The 26,992-nt window shown below is 43.0% G+C and overlaps 1 protein-coding gene across 7 annotated transcripts in view; it reads left to right on the top strand.

Moving 5' to 3' along the window:
* Nucleotides 1–26,992, top strand: part of GIGYF2 (GRB10 interacting GYF protein 2) — a 148,694-nt gene that overhangs the window by 100,437 nt on the left and 21,265 nt on the right. For 6 of the 7 annotated variants that reach the window (XM_073360204.2, XM_073360202.2, XM_073360201.2 and 3 more), the window contains 8 exons: nt 681–847; nt 1,274–1,365; nt 2,492–2,599; nt 3,251–3,351; nt 3,900–4,000; nt 4,667–4,828; nt 23,043–23,213; nt 26,122–26,358. In XM_073360204.2, coding sequence (XP_073216305.1) covers nt 681–847; nt 1,274–1,365; nt 2,492–2,599; nt 3,251–3,351; nt 3,900–4,000; nt 4,667–4,828; nt 23,043–23,213; nt 26,122–26,358 — 1,139 coding nt within the window. The remainder of the gene's footprint in view (nt 1–680; nt 848–1,273; nt 1,366–2,491; nt 2,600–3,250; nt 3,352–3,899; nt 4,001–4,666; nt 4,829–23,042; nt 23,214–26,121; nt 26,359–26,992) is intronic. The other variant, XM_073360203.2, reaches the window with a different exon arrangement.

Raw genomic sequence — 26,992 nt, 5'->3', positions numbered from 1 at the left:
TACTAACCCTCTGTTCTTTCTTCACATTGGAGGTTACCATTTTTCAGGTGTATTTCTCTGCATATTTTTGATCTTATGTTGGCTATCTTTAATGGCTTTGTGAGAGTTTGTCTTCATTGTGTTTGAAAGAAGTGACTGAAATATTCAGTGGATCACATTTATACTGAGTGGGGGGGAAAGTGCAGCTTCCAGTGCGTGTGGTCCTGCCTCTTTACATCATTACTTTCAAAAATAAAATAGTCTTCAGATCTGAGGGAATTCTGACAGTCTTCTGCTAGAAAGCTAAAACCCAGGAGCAAGAATCTTACAAAATATCTTCAGAGAAGCAGAATTACAAGGTAAGCAATTTTCCCTTTCCTCCACCTTGCTGCTACTAAAATAATATCCCAAAGTGTGTAAATTATACAGAAAAATGCTGTACAAATTGCACCATATAAATCCTACACAGTACCTTTATTGTCAGAAGTGCTGAATTAACTGTTGTTTGAAGGAACAGATCTAGGATCTGGAATAAATGTGCAGTCCCATAAGTCATTCAGAACAGTAGAGCAAGATGAACTTTGAAGGTGTGAGCCACTGACATTTAGATATTGTATCTATTTTAAGAGTTCCATGCTCTTGGTTCCCTACACACTGGACTTGACTTTTGTGTCTTCGTGTATTGGTTGGTGATATTGCAGGTCCCTTCAGTAACCAGGAGATGGCAGAGTGGTTTCAGGCTGGGTATTTCACTATGTCCCTGTTAGTAAAGAGAGCATGCGATGAGAGTTTCCAGCCACTTGGAGACATCATGAAAATGTGGGGCAGGGTTCCTTTCACTCCAGGTCCAGCACCACCTCCACATCTGGTAAGCACTTGACAATCATCACAAGTCAAACAATGATTTTTTTTTAAATGAGAAATGTTATTCTTTGAGTACTGTCATAAATCCTTGATCTTGGAAGTTCATGTGCTCTCAGCATCAAGTTTGGAACCCTCTGGAAAACAGCAGCTCTTGGAGGAGAGGGGAGGGATTACTGCTTTCACTTAATTTTAAGCATATACTTGTGTTTTGTTATATCGAGGCATTAGGGCTTAGTCCTTAGTCCTGATGTCTGATAAAAGCGCTGATACTGCACGTTTTTTTGCATGATCAGAAGTTTTGATCAAAATGCATTCTTATCTTTACATACTGTTGGGTGTACCATTTGTCCTTCTTTCCATCACCTGTTCAGAGCAATATTAGAACTTGTAAATATTCACACAGTTAATAGTGGCTTATTCCCAAACACAGGGCGAGATGGACCAGGAGCGACTAACTAGACAACAAGAACTTACGGCCCTATACCAAATGCAGCACCTCCAGTACCAACAGTTTTTGATACAGTAAGATCAACAGTCTGAGATCTGCTAGTGGCTGTGTTCTGCTCTGCAGTTTTAATAAGTCTGGTTGAACTTCTGGACATTGTTTCCCTGGGCAGTAGGGCTGAGAATGCTGCAACTCCAACAGCAGTGGTCTTTCAACCTAGAGCTAGCTACCTCAGACACACTTTACAGTGTCTTATTCCTTAAGCAGTACATAATTACTCTGGTGATATGTGCGCACTCTCTCTTGTGCACGCTCGCGCTCTCTGTCTGTATGGTGGGGGGTGTGTGTGTGTGTATAGTATATATAAAATAATGCTATATAGATAGCACCTTGCCTGATCATAATGAATCCTGACCCTCCTTGCAAATGGTGTTCTGGGGATTTGGAGTCGGGTACGACAGAACATCTTCGGTGTTATGAGGAACATAGAAAACTCCATTTAGAACCCTCTTTTCCTCGGTTGACTCATTGTTTCTTGGAGATATGGGAAACTATTGAAGACTGTAGCGTGATATCAATTTTTGCCCAGTGAGGTGAGAATTGGAGTTCCTGGGGTCTGGCCCATTTCTAACAGCTTGTATGGGAGGAGGCTATAATAAAGAAAGCAGTTAAAGATCGGATAGCTTTTTTGATTGTGCTAAAGATGTATGCCATTTTCATGATCTTTGAATGATGGCTGTTAATATAGGATTGCTAAAGTCAAGAGGCCTATCATTGTAATAGGAATGTGGACATGACTAGATATTTTACAGCTAGCTGGACAATTACAAAAGTAGGGTCAGCATATGAATTATCTTTGTATCAATTTTGGGAAAGCGAAGTGCAGAAGGAGGTAGGAATGGTACAAAGTATAGAATTGCAAATTAGAACGGAATAGTCAGATTGCATGGTTGGAAGTGAGAGGGAGGAAATTTTGTTCTGCCCACATAGGCCAGTTTACTGTGGTTTTTATATCCTAACTCTTCTCAGATCCCATTTTGTGGTGTCCTTCAGGAATCAGTGTGAGTACATATAGATTGGTTTATTGGATTAGTGGGGATTAGACTGGGTGGAGACTGAGGATAATGTGGGACTTCCACAAACTGGATGTTACATAGTTTGATAGTTAACAAATTCGATTGGCTCTCTGCTTCTCTTTTGAAGACAACAGTATGCACAGGTGTTGGCACAGCAGCAAAAAGCAGCTCTCTCATCCCAGCAGCAGCAGCAACTGGCTCTCCTCTTACAACAGTTCCAGGCCCTGAAGATGAGGTGAGTTTTCAGACCTTTACTGATTACTGTCCATGTTAGGCTGTGGTTATTAGTGTGATGTTCTCCTGTTGTCTATATGTGTCTGTTTCAGAATTACTTGGTCATATCTAGGGTTGTGCGTTCAACTTTTTTCCAGGCAGTGTGGGTGTGAACTATTTAAAAAAAAAAAAAAAGCTGTGGATATTGAATACCTTTTTGTCCCTGGCTTCTGTTTGGGAGAGAACTTATGAAAATGAGAAGACTCTTCCAGTTGAAGTCCTGGCTTGGCACTGTTGTGGGGAAAATTGTCACCAAAGTCCTGGTCAGCATTGGTAAAACACTGTTATAAGGACACACAATGTGCTGGTATTCAACTAGCAGAGGCAGGTCAATTCTATAATTTCAGATGCCATTGAAAATGGTAGCCTGTGAACTACTGCTTATAGTATCATACTGGGAGACTAACCCAGCACTTGACAGAACAGTCTTCAGACAAGAGAGAACTTTCTGCGTAGTACTGTCAGCATCAGGTTTTTTCTTAAATAAAGGCTTGTAGGGAGGCGAATGAAGGAAAATGCAATGACATGTTACGGAACTAAAAATTTCCATTGTGTGTTCAGACTAGACCTGTCTTTGGAAGTGGCATGTTGAATCTTCTTGTTTGTATTACAGAATATCTGAACAGAACCTGATGCCGTCTGTAACTAGGTCTGTGTCAGTGCCGGATGCTAGCTCAATCTGGGAGCTTCAGTCAACAACCTCACAGCCCACAGGTAAGAGTCTACTTCTAGGAAAGTCCCTAGGTCCAGAACCAGAACCTTACTTTTAAACTATTGCATCTCTTTTTACCACTTGCAGGAGGTGAGATAGATCAGTGTTTGGGTATGTCCGCTTCCATTAGAAATGAAAAAACAGGTCTTCAACTCACCTCATGCTCGAGGATAAATTCCATTTTGAATGGCTAAGGAGGGCAAGGAGATAAAGCTGTGCAAAGAGACGTAAAAATGTAGCAAACTTCATTTTGTCCGGGATTTGGTGGTAAAGCCCAGCCTAGACCCCTCACCTTGGTGCTTCTGTGCCTCCCAGAAAAGTGTTGGGGTGATCAGGCCTTGCTCCCTGGGGTAGTAAGGAAGTGTGGCCTCTTACTGAACATAATTATAAGAGTGTAGCACACCATTATGTTTTCAGTATTTGTAATGTAGTAGTAACCAGAATACACAAGACTTCCCTCTGTAGTTGGCTTCTGCTAGTCTGCTTACTGTTGCTTGTGAATATTAATTATCCTATTGTCTGTATGCTCTTACTTTTCTTTGCTTTCCAGTTTGGGAAGGAAGCAGTGTCTGGGATCTCCCCATTGATACTGCAGCTCAGGGACCTGCTCTAGAACAACTTCAGCAGCTTGAGAAGGCCAAAGCCGCGAAGGTTAGAGACTATCATGCATCTGGAAAAAATGAGTTACACTGTAGAAGGACCTGTTGGTGTTCTAAACTAATAGTTATATTTTTATACTTGTAAATAAAACTTTCCCAGACATCTCTCTAGGGTCTTAAAGTGGGATTATTTTGATTATTGGGTCAAACCTAAACATTCAAATTAAATTTCCCCCTTTACAGTCAGAAGTGGGTAGGAACAGTAACTGTCAGACCTCACTGCTACTCTTAATCCCAGCCTCTTCTTGCACAAATCAGTTTAGGGAATAGTGAGTGCTAATTGTTGGGGACATTCACAGATATTCTAGAACCTTTTTATGAGTCATGGTACAAAATGGTGTAGGAAGTACCATTTGGGGATAACTTCACAGCAACTCTTCATAGCCTCTTAATTCAGGAATAGTTTTAAGGAGTGGCATAGGAGAACTGATTTGGAGAACAAGAAGTTGTGGTAGACCCCCAAGAAATCACTGTAAAGAATGTTATAGGAACTCAGATCTAGCCAGGAGATTCCCAGGTGGTATCATCAACAAAGAATGGTGTTGGTGCATCATATTTTAAGATACTGTAGTCTCAGAAGGAATCACTATAAAGAATGGTGTAGAAGTGCTTTACCTACTCTAGTCTTGTATCTAATTGTAGTTTTGTATAATTGTAGCTAGAGCAGGAGAGGAGAGAAGTGGAAATAAGGGCCAAACGAGAAGAGGAAGAGAGAAAAAGACAGGAGGAACTTCGAAGACAACAAGAGGAGCTTCTTAGGAGGCAACAGGAGGAAGAGAGGAAACGACGAGAAGAGGAGGAGCTGGCACGAAGAAAGCAGGTGAATTTTTTTCAACACAGTTTAAAACTAAATCTGTGTCAGTATTACTGCAGTTCTGTAGGAAAACCCACCTCCAAAATCTTGTGCAGTCTGATCTATCTCTAAAAAGTGTGTGTGAAGACAGTTTATAAGAAGTATTTTTACCAGGGGTATGTTGCTGAAATATATTTCCTTTTCAGTACTGTCTTAGCATGAGAAACTTGCCAGAGATTTCAGAACTGGGTTTTTGTGTGTCTGACCGTTCCAGTTCAAATTGGGTTCTGCTTTTTTGTTCATGAGTTAGGTAGGCTTATTCTGTGTAGGATTATGTAGTGATTCTCCAAAATGGCTCATAATTAGGGTGTCTGAATTTAGGTTTTAATTGTTTACAATACAGTATATACTACTGTAATGAGGAATGTATACAATATACCTTCCTCATTATGGTATATACCAGGAGGAAACCCCAATCAACCCTGATTTTTGGACATCAACATAAAACTCAAAAAATGCTAATTTCATTTAGGGGGGTTGATTTTTTTTAATAAACATAAAAAAAGACACACCCTAATTATAATTTTATGTTACATCTATACTCCCCTTGTCATAGTTGAATTCCCATGCTGGGGATTAGAAGTGTGTACAGTTTACCACTGCTGTCGTATTCACTTTTCTTCACAGAATATTGACATCCCAGTAGTTTACAAATGACTTTACATGAGCTAGTGAATTTATTTTCACAAAATCGGAGTCCAGCTGTACTTACTAGTTTTGTTAATGAATTAAATAAGAAAATGAATAAAATGTCACATTTTGAGTTTACCCAATGCTGCCACAGAGTACACAGGCCTTGGTGATAAAGATTATTGGTCAATCCCTTGTACTTGTGAGGGTGAAAAGTTTCCTGTGGAAAAATAACACTGGAGAGCATTGGATTCTATTGGATTAGGTATAGTACTGGGGTTTGGAGACATGGGTTCTGTTTGTTGATCTGATCTGTGTGATGTAGGGTAAGTCATTTAACCTCTCTGCATTTTGTTTTCTCCTCTATAAATCAGGACGTTTTTCCTACTTCATCTGGAGGCTGCAGTGATTAGTCAACATGTTTTACAGTGCTTTAATTTTAATTAGTACTATTACCCAAGCAAAAATCTGCATTGAACTGGAGCTGAGACGATTAAATTTTTGGAAAGTGTCTCTATTTTTGCAGTTCATATAAACAAAAACAAAACTTTGGAAAGCCTAGAAATCTCAAATATAGTTTTTACATTCCAAAAAGACATTGTAAGGTATGGAAATACAACGTGAAGGTTACTCAAACAAGCTTTACTCTTCCCCTGAATGGCTGCTAATCTTCCATCTTCCACCCTCCACCCTTCCTTATTTCTACTTTGTCATATATGATCTTTTTAGGCTTTTTTCCTAATTTAGATGAATTTTCATTTCATGAATTTTCATTTCTTCTTTGACTGATTGCTCATGTGTATTCCACAATAGGTGTGTGTGCTTGCCACGTACACCGGTGCCGGAAGTTTTTCCCCTAGCAGCACCCGTAGGGGGAGCACCCCAGTGACCCCTGGAGTTGTGCCTCCATGGCACAGTATAGGAGGAGCTGCATGCTCCCCTCACCCTCAGTTTCTTCTTGCCACCGGTGAAGGTGCATCGGAACTGCTCTGTTCCAGCTTTGCTGTAGCTCGTCCCCAGAACTTTTCGTTCATTCAGTGCTAGTACCTGTAGTTGGTTAGCTGTTACAGTTAGTTCATTTAGTTAGAGTACCCGGGCCGGGGCATGCGCCGCGTCCCAGGTTTTAAGGCGTGTGACACTTGTCGGTGATCTATGCCAAGGAGTGATCCACACGCAAACTGTTTACGCTGTTTGGGTGAGACCCATACCGATGATTGTTGCAAGATTTGCAAGTCGTTTAAACCTCGGACTAAGAGAGAAGGAGACATTAGGCTCTGGGCCATTCTCATGGAGTCGGCGCTGACCCCGGCTCCGGCACGCCACTCCGAGTCGGCACCACGGCATCAGTGCGGGGCGAGCTCTTGGTGCCTTCAACTAGTCGGCACCCCTCCCCGTCTACGGGGCATAAGAAGGCTAAGGAAGTGCCTTCTTCGCAGCGGCACCGAGGTAAACAAGGGGCAGAGACTAGACCCATGTTGGGCAGTCCTCAATCCCTTCCGGCCTATAGGCCTCCGACTCATGTTGAGCGGAGTAGCCCGGCCGCGTTGGATCAGGCTTTCCTGGATGTCCGGATGCCTTCTGTGCCGGAGGACCTGCAGGCATCCAGAGATGTCATGACCATGCCGCTACCAGGAATGCCGCTGGTGTCGGCCCCCCGCTCCAGAGGCAAGCCACTGCTGGGTTCTCCACATTCACCCCTGGCGCGGGAACGTTCCTGATACTGTTCTCCACCCAGCGACCATTTGGGGTGCAGTCCACGTGGCTCGTCCTCTACTCCCACCAGACTGTCTGGTTAAGTACTGTCTGACTGGGACTCCCAGCATAGCTCCACGCCATGGAGTGATTACCGACAGGACTGAGGCAGACTTTGTCAGAGGCCTTTGTCTCACAGGGGTTGCTGCAGCCGGTTGCAGCATGGATGTCATCACCGTTCCCACTCAGAATCCCGCTCCAAGTCTCCACCAAGGCACCGTCTCCACAGCCCGGGTCATAGGTAGCTGGCACTGTGCCGTCGCCAGTCCGCCAGTTGGAGCAGATCGCGGAGCAGCAGCTACAGGCAATACCGGTCCTCTGCATCAAGATCACGGTCCCATGGGCGATGTCGCTCCTGGCACCACTGTTCCTCCCAGTCCTGTGACAGCGGCAGGTTGTTCGTCAGCCCAGACTCCACTCAGTCACCCTTCCATGGGCCAGGCCGAACAGTCAGGGCCGTCGGTGCCACAGCAGGTGCAGTGGCACCGGGCCCAGTGGCCAGCACAGTGGTACCAGTGGGCACCATGGCCTCTGACGCAGCCCCCAGTGGGGGCCCACTTGGTAGCCGGAGCCTCAGAGGCAACGTCAGCCTCTCCCTCCAGGCCCCTGAGGAGAGGGTCGGTGGGACGTATGTCCTCAGCACCGTGCTTGGAGACCGACCAAGTGGTGAACCCTCCAGTGCCAGCGGATACCAAGAGCACCATACTGGCTTCCTCGCCCTCCCTGGATGAGGCAATAGCGGCCCTGCCCCCCTCCATCCCGCAGGAGGATTTTAGGCCCCATCAAGAACTTTTAAAACGGGTGGCATTAAGCCTTCACCTCCAGGCAGAGGAGCTGGAGGAACCCTCGGACTCCCTGTTCAATGTACTGTCCTCTTCAGCACTGGGCAGGTGGCTTTGTCCCTCCATGAGGGGGTGGCAAAGATTTCAAATGCCCTGTGGCAAATGCCAGCTTCCCTGGCTCCCATCTCGAAGAAGGCAAAACGCAAGTACTTTCTACCCGCCAAGGGGCATGAGTACCTCTACACCCACCCGGCGCCCAACTCCCTGGTGGTTGAGTCGGTCAACCACAGGGAGCGGCAGGGCCAACCAGCCCCCAGTCCGAAAAATAAAGACTCAAGGAGGCTGGACTCTTTTGGCAGAAAGGTTTATTCATCCTCGAGGCAAACCACCAGGCTCTCCTGGGCAGATACAAATTCAACTTGTGGGGTTCACTTCCCAAATTCGAGGACTCCCTCCAGGAGTGCGATTAAAAAAAGAGTTCAAGGTGCTGGTGGAGGAGGGTGCAGCTGCTGCCAGGGCATCTCTGCAGGCGGCGTCAGATGCAGCAGACACAGCAGCTTGATCCATGGCCTCGGCGGTGTCCATGAGAAGGGTGTCGTGGCTCCTGTCCGGGCTGTCCAGTGAGGCGCAGTCAGTCATGCAGGATCTTCCGTTTGACGGCAAGGCTCCGTTTGTGGAACAAACCGATACAAAGCTGCATGGCATGAAGGACTCCCGCATGACCCTGCAGACCCTGGGTTTTATGTTCTGGCTCCAGCATTGGTACGGGACCCTCATGGGCCTGGCAGTGACTCCGTTGCCGCTCCGCCCGGACCTGCTCTCCCAGGACGGGGGCCGCCTCCTCCATCCCAACCTAGTGGCTCTCCATCTCATGGTGTGGCTGCTCAGTGCTAGGCGGGGAGGAGTGGACGTGTTTGGAGGGGGTCTAGCATGTCCTCCTGGAAAGTAGGCGTTCCTCCACACGTTGCGCCTACTTGGCAAAGTGGTCCCAGTTCTCCAGATGGACCGCCGAGCAGGGTGTTTCCCCAGTGCCCCCTACCCCCCATCCGTCCAACCCCCGATCCAGCTTATCCTGGACTACCTCCTTCACATTAGAGCCCAGGGCCTGGTGCCCTCGTCAGTCAAGGTGCACCTGGTGGCCATATCGGCCTTCCATCTGCTGGTGCAAGGACACACTGTGTTCTCCCATGCTATGACTGGACGATTCCTTAAGGGATTGGACCGTCTTTTTCCATATGCTAGGCCCCCTGTCCCGCCGTGGGAGCTGAACTTGGTGTTATCCCATCTCACGGGGCCCCCGTTTGAACCTTTGACCATGTGCTCCTGGTCTCATCTCTCGTGGAAGGTGGCCTTCCTGGTTGCTATTATGTTGTCCAGGAGGGCCTCTGAACCCCCCATACACGGTTTTTCATCAGGATAAGGTTTAGCTCCGCCTACACCCCGTGTTCCTCCCTAAGGTGGTCTCCGTCTATCACTTGGGCCAGGACGTTTTCCTCCCTGTCCTCTGCCCCAAGCCACATGCATCCAGTGAGGAGTGCCGCCTCCACATGCTCGTCGTGCGTAGGGTCCTGGCCTTCTACCTGGAACGGACTAAGTCGTTCAGGAAGTCCTCTCAACTGTTTGTTGCCTCAGCTGAATGCATGCGGGGTCGGTAGATTTCCACCCAGCGCCTCTCCCACTGGATCATCTCTTGCATTTGCACCTGTTATGATTTGGTGAGTATTCCCCCACCACCAATTGTAAAGGCATACTCCACTCAGGCCCAGGCCTCATCGGCTGCCTTTGTGGCCCACGTCCCTATCCAGGATATTTGTAGAGTTGCCACTTGGTCTTCGGTTCACATGTTTACCTCGCACTATGCAATTGTCTGCCAAACCAGGGATGACGCCAGGTTTGGCTGGGCTGTACTCTCTCCCAGGGATCTGTGAACTCCTCCCACCTCCAACAGATAGAGCTTGGAATCACCTGTTGTGGAATACACATGAGCAATCACTCAAAGAAGAAAAGACAGTTACCTTTTCTGTAACTGGTGTTCTTCGAGATGTGTTGCTCGTGTCTATTCCACATCCTGCCCTCCTTCCCCTCTGTCGGAGTTGTCTGGCAAGAAGGAACTGAGGGTCGTGGGAGCACGCAGCTCCTCTTATACAGTGCCATGTAGGCGCCACTCCAGGAGTCACTGGGGTGCTGCTCCTACGGGTACTGCTAGGGGAAAAACTTCCGGCACCAGTGCACATGGCAAGCACTCACACCTATTGTGGAATAGACATGAGCAACACATCTTGAAGAACATCAGTTACTGAAAAGGTAACTGTCTTTTTCCTAAGGGCTTAAAGAAGTCCATTGCATATGCCTGCAGACATCAAATATTGGGAAAGTCCATTGTATTTGTGGAGTATAGTATACTTGGACTACAGATCATTTGGTTTTTACATGTCTTCAAAACCGCACTGAGTGCTTGTCTACACAGTGGGGTAATGTGCTCTATATGGGTGTGATTTCTAAATTGCCCTAACATATTGTGCATTAATTGGTCCATCTAAACCCTGGTGGTGTGCACTAAAGGTTCGCTAGTGTGCTTTAATGTAGTACTCTTTCAAACAGCACTATGTTCAAATGCATCAACAGAGTCTACATGGGCCAATTAATGTACAGAATGTTAATGCTCTTTAGCATTCGCACCCCCACAGAGCACGTTACCCCACTGCATAGACAAGCCCTAACTTTTGTTTTGTAAGTTAAGTTTGAGGATAGCATATTTGTATCCATAGATACGTTAACTGGTGTATCTAACTGGTCATGGTGATTCTGTAATTAGCAATTCTTACGGGAACAGTGGGGCATGATTGTCCGTGGTTGACTATTTTTGCATCAGGAAGGGTAAAGTAAGATTTTTGTTGTTGATTATGGAAACAGTATAGGTTCTGTCTGAGACCTTATTGCTTAATGGCAAATTTTTGCCATTTCAGTCAGGTATGGGCCAGAACTAACAGACCTGTTTTAGAAATGTATTCAGAAAGACTACCTGGATTTAATCTTCAGCCTTATCTTATCTAATAAAATTCATTCCTCACAAATCCTTCAAGAATTCAGGCATTCTTAGCAACAGCTCCCAAGTTCTGAGATCTAAGTCAGTGACCCCTTAATCACTTTCCCAGTGCATCTGGGGTAGCTGTTCGAGATATTTTATACTTCAAAAGCAGACAAGGTTGAAAAATTGATCAGTGAGTGTTGATACCCTATGGCAGGGATCGGCAACCTTTCGCCCACGGCCGGGCAGGTTTGTTTACCTGCTGTGTCCACTATTTCGGCCAATCACAGCTCCCACTGGCCGTGGTTAGCCGCTCCAGGCCAACTGGGGCTGCGGGAAGCAGCGTGGGCTGAAGGATGTGCTGGCCATCGCTTCCCGCAGCCCCCATTGGCTTGGAGCGGCTAACCACGCCCAGTGGGAGCTGCGATCGGCTGAACCTGTGGATGCAGCAGGTAAACAAACGTGCCTGGCCCACCAGGGGGCTTATCCCGGTGGGCCACGTGCCAAAGGTTGCCAATCCCTGCCCTATGGAAAGCTTCCTTTTTTAAATCAAGAAATCTCCTGGCGTCTTCCATGGAACGATTTTGTAAAGCTTTTTCAGAAAAGCTCATTAATTCCTACTGCATACCAAACTGGTGTGATCCTTGTGTCAAAGGGCAAGTATGTGAAAATAAGGATTCTTGCTCGTCAGATGTTTCACAGTCCTCCTGGCTAGACTTGAAGAGAAGAGGTGGCAGCTGTTGAATATTCAAACTGCTGGGAGGTAGATTTGACAGCTGTGACTCCTGAATTGCGGTGAAGGGGGGCATAAAAAAGAAGCAGCCTTCCAGAAGCAGGGAGTGAGAAAAGTTCTTAGGGAGAAAGAAGAGCTCCTCTCTAGTTTCCTCTTGTCCTGGGAGATTCATTAATCATCCCCTGGCTAGTGGATAGGAATAACTGGAGAAATAACTGACATTGTTGCCATGGTGAGAATTGTCTTTTTTTGCTTTGCTTTGGTCCATCTGGACCATTGGCTGAAAGAAGCAGCCTTGCATTTTGTTTCATTTAGACCTACAGCCAAGGAGCCTCCTTGTGACTATTTCATTTCCCTCTGTGAATGGAACACGTTTTTTCCTCCTTTTTGGGGTTTAAATTAAAGAGGACATGACTCTAACCCCCTCTAGGTATCTAGTAGTCCAGTTACACTTAATTTTCTCTTGTCTAGGTTGACCATTCCAAAACTAAGTTCAGCCTCCTTTGTGCAGTTGAAGAAGCAGGACCGTAACTGCCAATAGAAAAATGAGCCTTGCTAGAAGGGAAATGTGCAATATCAAAATTCTCTTTGGCGTGGTATTTCCCTTTGATACCTGCAAACCAAGCTTTTGCCCCAGTGGGACCACCGGGAGGAGAGCAGATCTCTGATCCTTTACAAGCATATTCTTAAATTCTTGGGAAATATCTGCTGGCAGAAGCCCCTCACAGACCACCTGTTGAACAGAATTACAATAGATGTGAGCTTTATCTGGGGAGCTCACATGGGAAACCTGTCATGTCAAGGGGGAGAATCTCATTCCAGGATCTGCCTTTCCATCAACCTGTTGGAGCTTAGTGCAGAAGGTGTGTAGATTCTTACCAAGTGGACTCTTAACGTTTAAACTTTTTTAAATAAGGAAGGGCTTGTCCCCTTCATTTTGAGAGGACAAGTAATCTAAATCAGACTGGAAAATAGAGAACTTACCTATCCACCTGCATATTACCTGTAGCCATAAATCAATCTCAAGACTAAAACCACAAATTATCGTCCATTTCTAAAAATGAACCTCAGCTTAATACTGAAGGCTTTTTCTTGTGTTCTTCACACAAACCTCTCCAAGTAGGCTTCAATACTCTTTACTGTCAGAGTAGTCTTTTTAATGGTCCATCACTCTGGTAAGAGGAATCCGTGATCTTGGTGTTTTTTCCACTTTAGAACTGTACTTTCAGTTCTTCTAAAAGAGTAGCTTTTTCATGGATATGTTCAAGGTAGACCTCAAACTCTCAAGACCTGGATTAGAGTGCAGGGCTTGATATATTTAAATAAGATCCCCACATTATAGGAGATTTAAATTTTGCTGAAATTTATTTTTAAAGATTTAAAATCTAATTATGCACATAGCCTGTGTAAACTTATGCTCTTATTTCCTCTCATTGAATCTCATCTTTGACTGTAAACTCTTTGTGGTAAAGACCTTGTCCTCCTCTGCATGTGTGCTCAGTGAATAGCACAGAGTTCCCTAATCCTTACTTAGATGCCTCTGATCAATACAGTATACTCCAATGCAAGTAGTAATTCATGTCATGCTTACTCAGCTATTAAAAGTAAAGGAGTACTTGTGGCACCTTAGAGACTAACCAATTTATTTGAGCGTGAGCTTTCGTGAGCTACAGCTCACTTCATCGGATGCATACCGTGGAAACTGCAGCAGACTTTATATACACACAGAGATATTGTTTTATGATCTCTGTGTGTATATAAAGTCTGCTGCAGTTTCCACGGTATGCATCCGATGAAGTGAGCTGTAGCTCACGAAAGCTCATGCTCAAATAAATTGGTTAGTCTCTAAGGTTCCACAAGTACTCCTTTTCTTTTTGCGAATACAGACTAACACGGCTGTTACTCTGAAACCAGCTATTAAAAGTGATTGTGAGCTACCCAATATCTGTGAGCTTAAATGTCATACACAAATGGCAGCTTTTCTGGTGGCAGATGGTTTAATCAGGGAACATCAGGTCGTAACAACATACTCATGATGAATTTAGAATAAGTTAAGGTGGTTCTGCTGATACATCTTAAATTCCTACCAAATACATATTTTGAAGTGATGGTTAGTCAGTCAGTCATCTTCCCAGCCAAATACAGGCAGTATATTAGTGTTGCTAGTCTGTACAGGAAGGGTGAATATGGATGATTAATCTCTTTAGCTCAAAATGGGATGGTGGGTGTTTTGGGTTTTGTATTGTTTTTTTAATTGTATATGAGAAATGAATAATCATAGCAGGAGATTGGTATGTAGAAGGGTTAAGTTTCTGGTCTGTTCAGATGATAAGAAGGAAAACGTTGGTATAACTATCCCATAAAAGGTGTGTGGTGCACTGGAAGATTTTCTGTATGTAAGTCTCTGGACCATATACAGTAGGTAGGTGGTATAACAGAAGGGCTTTTGGCTCATGTTAGAATTTTATGTCCTCAAGGATGAGTAATTGTAGGAGGATTTCTGATTTAAAGGCTGGGGCGATGTTGAGGTTGGCTGTGAAACCTTGATTAAAAATTTCCTCCCTTCCAAATACTTGGTTTTGGTTATTTGACATTCAAATAAAACTGTATTATTGTGACCTCAATTTTTATGAAGGGTTTTTTTTGTATTTTACCATTCTTAATGCATGTGATCTTTATGTAGATGGAATCACTTCAGTTTGTAATGGCGAGTAATTGGTCGCATAGTTGGGGACTGAATTCCTGTGGCTGGAAAATGCCAGGGTAGACTGTAGCACTCAAGCAGTAGAGAGTTGTTTCATACTCATTTTTTGTAATAAATAACTTTTCAGTTGTCCATTCTGTGTAATGCACTCTAGTTCTAACTGTAGAGCTCCTAGGCCAGGTTATTTCCGACATATACAATGGCAAGAATGGTAAACTTTTGGAAATAAAACGCCAGTCACTTTCTGGCTTTATCTCTGAAATGGCCAGTCATATCCACTTTGGGTTTGCACAGAAATGGTCACTTTTGGCAGGATATTACCAATATGGAATTTCACAGAAAAATGTCTTTTTTTTTTTTTAATTTGAAGGTGGAGTGGGAGAGGTATCAAAATTGGTCTTATAGTGGAAAGTGTCTTATGTTGACTATGGAGCTGTTACCATGGCTCCATAATTCTGAAAGTCAGGCAGAATTACGTTTTTTAATCTTTTCACTGGAAAGAAAAATGTTACGTTCATACTTTTAAAAAATGAACAGAATAACCAGGCTAATCTTGAAATCTGATTTCCATACTGGAAGAAATTCTGGTAACTAATGACAGACTAATCAAAGATAATTAGCACAGATTTATAGAGGGGATAATGATTAACAAATTAATTAACTTCTTTTGAGGAGGTGGCAGTGAGAGCTGAGAAGGGTGAAGCTGTAGACTTATTCTGCATGGACTTCAGGAAGGCTTTTGATATAATACTGCATAAAAGACTAGTATATAAGGTTAGTAAATATATTATTGATGGTGAACTATAAATTCATTTTATAAGAGAACTAAAAGATACTAGTAAACGTTGCAGGTTATGTAAGAGGGAATTCCATGGTAATACATGTTTAATCCAGTCGTGTTTTTTCACTACATTGTACAACAGTGAGCTGGATCATAGATTAATGACCTGGATCATAGTTTCCCTGAACTATATCTAAAATTGTCCCCCTTTAAAGTCCTGTCTCTAGGGGATGAGATCCCAGGCAGATTGGGAGATCTGTAGACCTTGCCAGTGCCATCTTCAGGCTGTTTTCAGCATTGCAAGCATTGTAAATTTCAGGTATTTTTAGTGAACATTTTACAAAAACTGATCACTTTTCTGCTTCAATGGATTCTAGGTTAATCTAAAACTGAAAACCCTACATAAGTATTTTCTCTGGTGTTCTTAGTCTTATTTTAAATATCTGAAAGGAAACTTGCACAGCAATGTATGTACACTGGCGAGATGCATGAAATTGGGGTGGGACAAAAAGGATAGTGACAGGATCCATATAGAATGGAAAATGAATATTGGTACTTCCTCAATATAGGAACAGCGCAAATTAGAAGGAATAATCATGGCACTTCACATAATAGTTGGTGTGAACAAACCCTGGAATATTATGAACATTTTTGGGCACTATATTACTAGAAAAACATTTTAAAAAATTAAAAGATATAGAAGAGGTCAAAGTTGATAAACCATCTCTGGATTTAGAGTTTGGAAATGAAATAAGGAAAATGTGGTGAGCTTTCCTTATAAAAAGTTCAACCCTTAAAGCCAGGAGTCTAGTGTGGCTGAGGGCCACTGCAGGTACAGAGTTTGATTGAAATAAAATTGTCATGTTTCTCAGCTCCTCATCACACCCCATCTATGACTAAAAATGCCAAAGGCCACATCAGCCATGTACCAGTTTAACAAAATAAGTTTTTTTGTTTGTTTTTTTCTTTCTGGTTCTCTGCATCATATTTCCCATGTGGAGGTTGTCTGTCAAACAATTTGGTCAGTCATTGTTACTTGAACTGGCTTCATTGTTACAAAATTGCCTGCTACACTAAACTGTGTTTTTATTGATGTTGTAGAAAAATAAACCTTTTCTCTCATCAAGCTGCTTTAATTTATTTGAAATTCTGTGCCTTTTAAGGAAGTGGTTAGAAAGAACAAAGGATGTAGGAGAAACAGATTTCTTCTTTATATTTTATTTTTACCTGCTAAGAGATTTATTTGGCAAGTAATTTTTTAAGACCAAATGTTTCCTTTTTTCAAGTGGAAAAATGCTTTCTGATAAGTTGGGATATTACAAGAAAGTAGAGAGAATTCTAACTTTTTTCCAGGGTCATTGTTAAAACACTTGTGAAAGGTTGTTTTCTCTATCTCTCAAAACACAAAAAACAAAACGAACGAACGAAAAATGTGCTTAAAATCTGCTATCTCAATTTGAAGTTTATCTGAGAGTAATTCTGTTGAAAGTATTAGAAGAGAAAAGGCGATATAGAGGCAAAGATAGAAAGAGTAGATAGGAACACAGACATGAGGGGAATAGGAAAGATTGGTAAAGTTGGAAAAAACATTTGAGATCTGTCAGTATAGCTATGTAGAGAGAGTTATCTTTATATACTGTGTATACCAGTGGTGTTTCTGATCATTTCATTCGAAGGCATTAAATGTGAGGAAGGATCAAAAGAAAACTCACTTGTTTCATGTTTCCAAAGACTGCATGTTTGAGAAGATTATGAAGAAAACAGACCAGTTGTCACTCTGTCGCCTTTAACTTTCAGGTGTATAGTCCTGTCAGTTTTACTGCTGTTACAGCCTGTATTGAGGCATGAGTCAAACAGCAGCTGTAGATGGTATCAGAACCATTGTACAAAGGAGCTGGATTCCAACACAAAATAGTAAAGCCTGCAATATGTGTCATGGGTGCTTTCTGACATCCATGGTAAGGATTTGAGGTCCCAAATACTGTTGAACATGGCAGGGAAATCTTCATATGTGTTGTTTGAGCATGGAATAGAGATGACTAGCTTGTAAACTTTTTCTTGGTGAGAGAGCTCAGCAACCAGACAAGGTAAATGTGGACTCTGTCACTGTTTATGTTGGAACTTAGAGCTCCTATAGCTTAGCTATCAGTGATTATTTGTCCACAAGTTGCTGTATGACTTGCCTCGCGTGTGTTGAGGGGAATAATTTACGATTTTTCCCCTCTGATTTCTTCCTTTCCAGTTTACCTTTTCTGTATTGTATTAAACGTCCCCTTGTGGTTGGGATCCTATTTTTGATAATCAAAAACCTTTTGTAAGGATAAAAAATCGGTTTGCTCATTTCAGAGAGAAATACAATTCACTGAGATAATGATCAGATTGAAAAATTGCATCCTTTACAGAGTGATAGTACATAGAGAAATACACAGAATCAATTCTATGGACAAGACTGACTGTGACGCTAACTCTTCCTGTATTTAGTGCTTCATATCATGGTGGGTCTTCTAGGAATAGCTGTTATGGGTAACAAAATAAATGAACTTGGCGTAGAAGAAACTAGTACTTAAATGCAAGAAACTAAGGCAAAGGTCAAACATAGATTGGGAGTACAGAAAGTTGAAAAAGAATTAACAGCCCTTAAAATCTTTACCAGTAAAAACTAGGGCTGTCAAGCAATTAAAAAAATTAATTGCAATATTAAACAATAATAGAATACCATTTATTTAAATATTTTTGGATGTTTTCTACATTTTCAAATATATTGATTTCAATTACAACTCAGAATACAAAGTCTACAGTGCTCACTTCATATTTATTTTTATTACAAATATTTGCACAGCAAAAAACAAAAGAAATAGTATTTTTCAATTCACCTAATACAATACTGTAGTGCAATCTTTTTATCATGAACATTGAATTTACAAATGTAGAATTATGTACAAAAAAAAAATGCATTCAAAAATAAAACGTAAAATTTTAGAGCCTGCAAGTCCACTCAGTCCTACTTGTTGTTCAGCCAATTGCTCAGACAGACAAGTTTGTTTACAGTTGGAGGAGATAATGCTGCTCGCTTCATGTTTATAATGTCACCTGAAAGTGAGAACAAGCATTTTCATGGCACTGTTGTAGCCGGCGTCGCAAGATATTTGTGTCAGATGTGCTGAGGATTCATATGTCCCTTCATGCTTCAACCACCATTCCAAAGGATACACTTCCATGCTGATGATGAGTTCTGCTTGATAACGATCCAAAGCTGTGCAGACCGACGCATGTTCATTTTCATCATCTGAGTCAAACGCCACCACAGAAGGTTGATTTTCTTTTTTGTTGGTTTTTGTTCTGTAGTTTCTGCATCAAGAGTTACTCTTTTAAGACTTCTGAAAGCATGCTCCATTCTTCGTTCTGCTCAGATTTTTGGAAGACACTTCAGATTCTTAAACCTTGGGTCGAGTGCTGTTGCTATCTTTTGAAATCTCACATTGGTGCCTTCTTTGTGTTTTGTCAAATCTGCAGTGAAAGTGTTCTTAAAACAAATGTGCTGGGTCATCATCTGAGACTGCTGTATCATGAACTATATGGCAAAATGCAGGTAAAACAGAGCAGGGGACGTACAATTCTCCCCCAAGGAATCCAATCTAAGATGTAATTAATACATTATTTTTTAATGAGCGTTATCCGTATGGAAGCATGTTCTTTGGAATGGTGGCTGAAGCATGAAGAGGCATACGAAAGTGTAGCATATCTGGCACCTAAATACTTTGCAATGTCTGGTACAAAAGAGCCATGCAAACACCTGTTTTCACTTTCAGGTGGCATTGCAAATCAGAAGTGGGCAGCATTATCTCCTGTAAATGTAAACAAACTTGTTTGTCTTAGTGATTGGCTGAACAAAAAGTAGGACTGAGTGGACTTGTAAGCTCTAAAGTTTTACATTGTTTTTGAGTGCAGTTGTGTATTTTTTTAAAAAAAGTAAATGTGTAAGTTGCGCTTTCACAATAGAGATCGCACCACAGTACTTGTATAAGGTAAATTGAAAAATACTGTTTCTTTTGTTTATCATTTTTACAGTGTAAATGTTTGTAATAAAAAATATAAAGTGAGCACTGTACACTTTGTGTTCTGTATTGTAATTGAAATCAATATATTTGAAAACGTAGCAAAACATCCAAAAATATTTAATATATTTCAATTGGTATTCTATTGTTTAAAAAAATGAATCGCTATTAATCAGTTTTAATTCCACTGTTAATCGTGATTACTTTTTCTGAGTTAATCGCGTGAGTTTGTGCTTAACCTAATCAACAGCCCTAGTATAAACACTTATTTGCTATATTTGCAATAATTACCAATTTTAAATACAGTGAGGGGAGTACTGCAAATTCCAGTAACACAGTGGTAGATGGCAAGTTTTAAAGGGCACCAACACCATATCATCCATTTTTTCCAGAGCACATGTATACAATTCCATGATCTTTAATACCTTTACATGAGGAATTGGTACACTTTCAAACTTAGAAATTAAATATTTGAGGCATTAAATTAAATATTGGCTGTTCGTGGAACATTGCACACCAGATAATGCTTTCCAGAAATTTTTGTAGGTAAGTGGATTATGAATGTGAAACAAGAGGATTACATTTCAGAGCAACCATAGATCTGGTCTCCACTACAGAGTTAGGTCGACATAAGGCATCTTACATTGACCTAATTATGTCAGTGTCTACACTACAGCCTTGCTCCTGCCTATGTAAGTGCCCTACTGCACTCAATAACTCCACCTCCACAAGAGGCATAAGGCTTGTGTTGGTATAGTTAGTGTGATGCATTACTTACATTGACTGTTGGCTGTCATTCGTGTCAGTTTCACGGCTCCATGCTGGAGCCGTGAAATTGACAAGAAAGACTGGTAGGATTCACAGCAGGGAGCCTGTGCCTGGCTCACAGCTATGGCTGGCCCCCCAGCTCCCCACTCTGAATCAGGCTGCTATCTGTGCTTGGAGCCAGGAGCACATGTGGCAGCAGGGCTCTCCGCACGGGGAGCTCCACCTGGAGCTGGGAGACTGTGCTCTCGGCCCCCCACACTACCCCTTTTAAGTCAGTGCAAGTGCACCTGGTGAGGACGTTATCCACCAACAGAAGGAGGGTAGTGTGGACATGAAAAGCTGCTGTAATTACTGCGGTGGTTGTATGTTGATTTAACTTAAGACAACTTAAGTTTGTAGCGTAGACATGCCCATGGTATGTTTGTTTGTCTTTTGGAATACAATGTAAGGAAAGTAAAAGAATCTGTTGAATTGGAACTCTGAGTCAAGCTCCCTGTATTTCTTTTTCTGTTACAACATGCAAATGGTGGACCATTAAACCAGCGTCTAGCTGCTGAGAAGTCTATAAAGGGCCTTTGACAGTTACACAAGGATAGATTTTAAATATCCGCATATCAAACCATATTTCTCTTGCAAAGAAAAACTTTTATATTTCATATTTTTCTTCTAATCCAAAGGAGTCATGTGAACCTTTTGCCATAAAGTTAATTGATGGGGGGGAAAAAATAGCTCCATAAATTATCGAGCTCCAAAAGGCTTTTGCCTCAGACCCTCTAAAACTGGAAATGGCCAGTCAGAGTGGTCTGTGTGTGGTGTATGCCTCTCTATTGATCCCCTGTTCTTAAGTATGTTTGTGTGACTCTGCATATGAAGACCCTGTAACGGCTGGGAAAGAAACATCAAGGAATAAGTATCTGAAAATCTGGGAGATTGCATTATTCTCTCTTGAGTATGACCCTGTTTTATTCATCCAATTTAAGATTCTCTTTTAACAGCAGAGTCCAGTTGATCACACCCAGGAGTTCAAACCACCTGGCTCCCAATTTTTTGTGATCTGGATTATTGCTTTCATTTGTTTATAAATCAAACCTACTTATTATTAGCAGTCTTAAATAGATCAGTTCCCTCCTCACATCCACCCCTTAATTTTTCAACTGCCCATGATGCAACAGTGTCTCTCCTTTCATAACTGTGGAATGAAGGAATCTCTCTACTCTTGCTACATTTGCGCTCTCCTTTCTACAAGGGGAAGTGGGGCAGTGGTATTAGTGATCTGTTGACTTGCAAGAGGGGGACCCAGTGGCTCCTATGTCTTTGGTTCATTTTCAGGCAGTGAGTGTTGAGCACTAGTCATTGACTGGGAGATTGTGCCTGTCCATAAGTCTGGGCAGGGAGATGTTCTGTGATAAAACTTTGCTCACATTCCCCGAACAAACAAAATGCAGTTTGTGAGCCCTTCCCCATAGACCTAAGAGCCACATCAGAAAGTCAGAAATTGTTTTGAGTCCCTTCCCATTATCGCTGGGGGCAGGGGAAGTGCTTGTAATTGAAGATTAGGGCCATCTTTTATCAGACAGATGAAAAAGCAGCTGCTGCATCCTTCTCCCTTCATGAGTGAATATATTTTAGCTGTAGGCATTGGCTTCATAATTAGCCCAGACAGTGTGTTACGCATGCCCGTGGGCCGTCCCTAATATGCCATATCAGCGTTTAAATAAACAAAAAGAGAAAATGGTCAAAGGGTCATCATTTTTTCTCATACTGGTTGGAAACCAAAGCCATTCTCCTGGAATAACACAGTTATGTTAGGTAGGATAACAGAAAGCATATAAACCCTTATGTTTCAGGGCATTTAACTGCTGGGGAATATAAAAAACTTTCCTTTTGGCAGGTCATTCCATAATTGTCCATTATGTAGTTTCCTGTCAGTATCTGTGGTTACTGTTGTCCCGGACAGTAAACTGGTCCATTGGTTTGATCTGGTATGGCAGTTTGTATGTTTATACTTCATTTATGCAGTACATATATGATGTGGTATAGGACTGTTGATAAGGGCAATGGTTTTAGCGTTCCCTTGATTCACCAGAGCCCAAAATTAGTGTGACCTTTGGGGCATGCTGCAAGATGTGTCTCTTTGATGTGTTATGATTAAGGCTGTGAGTCTGTCATGGAAGTTACGGATTCTGAGACTTTCCATGACCGCCGTGATTTCTGCAGCGGTGGGCGCTGGCTCAGGGGCTGCTGGAGCCAGGCAGCCCCTGGGCCAGCAGCAGCAGTTTGGAGGTGTGGGAGGTCACTCAGGGCTAGGGGCAGGGTGTTGGGGCCAGCGGGGAGCGCTTACCTTGGGGTGGGTAGCTCCCTGGGTATCACTGGCTTGGCTACCCTGCAGCTCCTAGGTGGCAGAGGGGCCGGTGTGTGGTCTCTATGCTGCCCACAGGCCCCGCCCCCGCAGCTCCCATTGGCTGTGGTTCCTGGCCAGTGGGCTCTGCGGCAGCCAGCGCTTGTGGCTGGAGCAGCGAATCCCCTGGTCCCTCTGCCGCCCAGGAGCTGCAAGGATGTGGAGCTGGGTAGGAAGCCCCTACCAGCTCCGCCAACCCTTCCCCCCCACCCAGCACCAACAGGGGTGCCGGGCTGCATGCCATGGCGTGGCATCCTCCCCCCACCCCGCCCTTAGTACCAGCTGGGAGACCATTCCAACCTAAAAACAACCAATGTTTTCATCAAAACTCACTTGTCTTGGGGATGCATGTCCTACCACAATATTTGTTAACCCATGGCTTTGTATTTTTGGGGTTCTAGGATTTTTATAATATGCTTTGTGTTAACACTAACACACCAAAAAAAAAAAAGGTTGGGTGCCCAGGTTTCCATGAGACAACTCCTGTGGCCAGACCACCTTGTGTTCTGTTTAGTGAATTGGTGTGTATCACTTTTGTTCCCATCTTTAGGAAGAAGCCCTGAGGCGGCAGAGAGAGCAGGAAATTGCACTAAGACGACAGCGGGAGGAAGAGGAACGACAACAACAGGAGGAAGCACTTAGAAGGTTGGAGGAGAGGAGAAGAGAAGAGGAGGAAAGACGTCAGCGAGAAGAGTTGCTTCGTAAACAGGTGAAAATGAATGTAAGGGATTTACCGTGCTCAGGCATGGGAGATGCTGGAACTGAGTGAACACAGAGACTTAATAGTAATACCAGCTGAGGAGAGGATGAGCCTTTCTGATCAGGATGGGAATCTGGTAGTGGAACTGCATGTGGGCAGAATTAAACAGATTGAACATGGATTACATTTTCCTTTCAACCTGGTAATAAGGATGAACAAACTTTATGCTGTGGGAAGCCGTCACAACTTTTTTGTTGAGAAGATGGAGTAGGTAGCAGTTCACATTCATCAGCGGAGCGCCTCCTTGCACCATGCCATGTTGCAGGGGGGGTTGTCTCTATTGCCCCCTGCAGGCCATCTGTCTTTGCATGCCACTCAGTTCTGGCTGAGAAGTAGCTAGTTCTGAGCCCTTCCAGATTATCAAAATGTCCAATGTAGTTCAGAGTCCCAAATAATCAACTTATCTTCTGGGCCTGGTTCTCAACCCTTTCCTAGCATTCCACTGCCTTTCACTGTCTCTGGTATCAAGCACTGTCCTGCCTAACATAAATCTTCCTGAAGCCACTATTCTCCAACAAGCATTGGTGCTTTGGCCCTTCACAGGAGCCAGCCTGCTTGTTTGTTCTCTGTGGCTTTTTCCTCTAGCAGGATTCCCCGTACTGCCTCCTTTCCCCAGGGACTCCAGCAATTTACGTCAGAAGTCTCCCTACTCTTTACAGGTCCTATCTTTGGCTCTACCCCCCAAGAACCTAACTTGTTCCCTGTGAGCCTCTTCCAGCCTGACTTCACTTAGCCTCTCCCAGAGAGGAAAATCCCCTTGTTCCACTCTCTCCTGGGTCTCCTCTCCTGAGTTCACAGATCTGTTTAAATAGTCCTCTCTCTGATCTTCTGCATCTTTATCAATCATCAAGTCACTATCACACTCAGCTCAGTGGGAATAGTTTAAAGGGCCAGCCAGCCTGTGACAGAGCTATATTTGTTGAATGTTTTACTTTCCATTACATATTTGACTGGGGCTCCAGAATATGTTGTGGCCTAAGCTTTCCAGTCTGTGGTCATTAATTTAAAAAGGGGGGCAAAATGTTTATAGTATTCTACCATGATAGTGTAAAATATTTACTCTGTAAGATATAGTGTTTTGGACATTACTACAGAATACTGTATAATCCTTGACTCTTCTCCCACAATGCCTGTGTTTGCCAATCTGCCTGACTCCACTCTGCCAAGTTTGCACTCCTGCTTGAAAACCTTATCCATACTCCTTCATATCCTCTTGCCTTGGCTACTGTAACTTCCTTTTTTTGTGGCCTCCTAAGTTCTAGCTTTATAGATTCCATTATGTGTCCACTCCTTCTGCCAGCCATCTTACACTTTTTTTTAAAAGTGGTCAGGGTTCCTTCCCCACTCTGAACTCTGGGGTAAAGATGTGGGAACCTGCATTCAAGACCCCCTAAGCTTGTATTTACCAGCTTAGGTTAAAAACTTTCCAAGGCACAAATTCCGCCTTGTCCTTGAACAGTATGCTGCCGCCACCAAGTGATTTAGACAAAAAATCGGGGAAAGGACCACTTGGAGTTCCTATTCCCCCAAAATATCCCCCCAAGCCTTTACACCCCCTTTCCCGGGGAGGCTTGAGAATAATATCCTAACCAATTGGTTACAAAGTGAACACAGACCCAAATCCCTGGATCTTTGGACACTGAAAAAAAATCAATCCGTTCTTAAAAGAAGAATTTTATTTAAAAAAAAAAAAAAAAAGGGAAAAGGTAAAAATCCCCTCTGTAAAATCAGGTTGGAAGATAACTTTACAGGGTAACAAAGGATGCACAAAACACAGAGGGAACCCCCTCTAGCCTTAGTTTCAAAGTTACAACAAAACATGGATAAATCTCCCTCCAGCAAAGGGAAAATTCACAAGTTGAGAAAACAAAGATAAACTAGTACGCCTTGCCTGGCTGTACTTACAATTTCTGTAATATGAGAGACTGGTTCAGAATGGTTTGGAGGACATGGATTGATGTCTGGACCCCTTAGTCCCAAGAGCAAACGAACACAGAAAAAAAGAACCCAAAACAAAGCCTCCTTTCCCCCCCGCCCCTCCCCAATTTGAAAGTATCTTTTGTCCCCCTTGGTTCCTTTGGTCAGGTGCCAACCAGGTTATTTGAGCTTCTTAACCCCTTACAGGTAAGGAGCAATTTTAGGCTACCCTTATAGTTATGACAAGTGTCTTCATCACATCTGTCCCCAGACAACTTCATTGTCTCCACATAAGCTTCAGAATCCACTTTAAAGTTGCCCACTGTTAAAATTCATAACTTCCTGTCAGTGTCTGTCTCTGTTCCTCTTCCTACTCTAGCAATTCATCTAGCAATACTTCCTTCATTATCCCGCCACATAATCTTGTGCTTGTTGGTTTAAGAGCCTTCTCCTTTGCTGTTCTAGTGGTATGAAATAGACAAATCTTATCTTTTGGGTGTTAATTTCCCTCCCCCTCATTTCTAATCTGATCTGCAAACCTTTTCTCCCTTTTTTATTCTACTTTTCCTCATTTCATGTGTTCATGGCAGCAGCACTTCACTGAGAGGGCTAGTAGCAAGTAGTAGAGGTGCACAGTAATAATATGAATAAAAATCCCAGGGAAAAGGTGGGGCAGTATTTGGTTTTCCCTCTGTCCTGTCTGACCTGTAGCTAACTTTCACCATAAGGAAAGCTTCCCTTCTAATTCAGGGAGTATTGTGAAATCTGTATTTTGAAGGACAATAGACCAAATTATTTTCTCAGCCTGAAAAGGATAAAGTTGAATAAATGTGTTCTTTACTGACCATATTTGTACAATTAAATAAAAAGCTTCCAAGTATCACGTTTCATGAAGTAATTTAGATCTTCTGAGTCATCTTAGAGACTTTACTGTTCTTTGTATCCTGGGAAGGAAGAGGAAGCTGCCAAATGGGCACGTGAAGAGGAGGAGGCCCAGCGTCGACTAGAGGAAAACCGGTTGCACATGGAAGAGGAGGCAGCCAGACTACAGCTTGAAGAGGAAGAGCGAAAGCACAAGGAGCTGGAACTCCAGCGCCAGAAGGAATTATTAAGACAAAGGCAGCAGCAACAGGAGGCTCTGCGCCGGTTGCAGCAGCAGCAGCAGCAGCAGCAACTTGCACAGATGAAGGTAATGCTCTTCCACAAGCTAATTTCCTTCCCACTCAACTGATGTGTGCAGTTAAAACGTCCCCATAGTGTAGGACCAATGGAACTAGCTTGGAAGGCGTCTAGTTAATTGGACTGAATCAAGAGAAAGGGAACTGAGTGGTGGAACTGTATGAGGAGGAAGGAGAAGGGAAAGCAAAGAGTTGTTGGGGAGGAAGAGATGCTCGATATTTGGTGAAGGATGAGAGAAACAAGGGGAGAGTAAATTAAAACAAATGGAAAGGAAGGAAGAGAGAGCTCAGCCAGCCAAGAAAGATTGCCGGAAGAGAAAAATAACATAATTTTTTTATTCCACTTCGAGGAGAGTCATGGCTTGTTTTTAAGGAACTGAGTTGTTGATGGAGACCTGAAAACATGTGGCTTAGTTTGTCTGGTGGAAAGGTGGCATCCCTTGGTCCACATAAGAGTGATCTCTACATCACAGGCCCCAACTCACCTTGCAGCTAGCACCTACAAGAAGTCTTTTTTAATTCCTCCTTTTTGTAGTTCTTAATTTGAAAAACATTTATACTGTTTGGCTTTCAGTTGTTTTAGTAGCCTCCAATGTGAGGTAACTGAGCCTTAAATATGCTTCAAGTAAATACCATGCTGTTTTT

The sequence above is a fragment of the Lepidochelys kempii genome, chromosome 9 (assembly GCF_965140285.1).
Source record: "Lepidochelys kempii isolate rLepKem1 chromosome 9, rLepKem1.hap1, whole genome shotgun sequence".
Lineage (NCBI taxonomy): Eukaryota > Metazoa > Chordata > Testudines > Cheloniidae > Lepidochelys > Lepidochelys kempii.
Note: the sequence above shows the minus strand (reverse complement) of the source record. Positions and strands in the feature narration are given on the sequence as shown.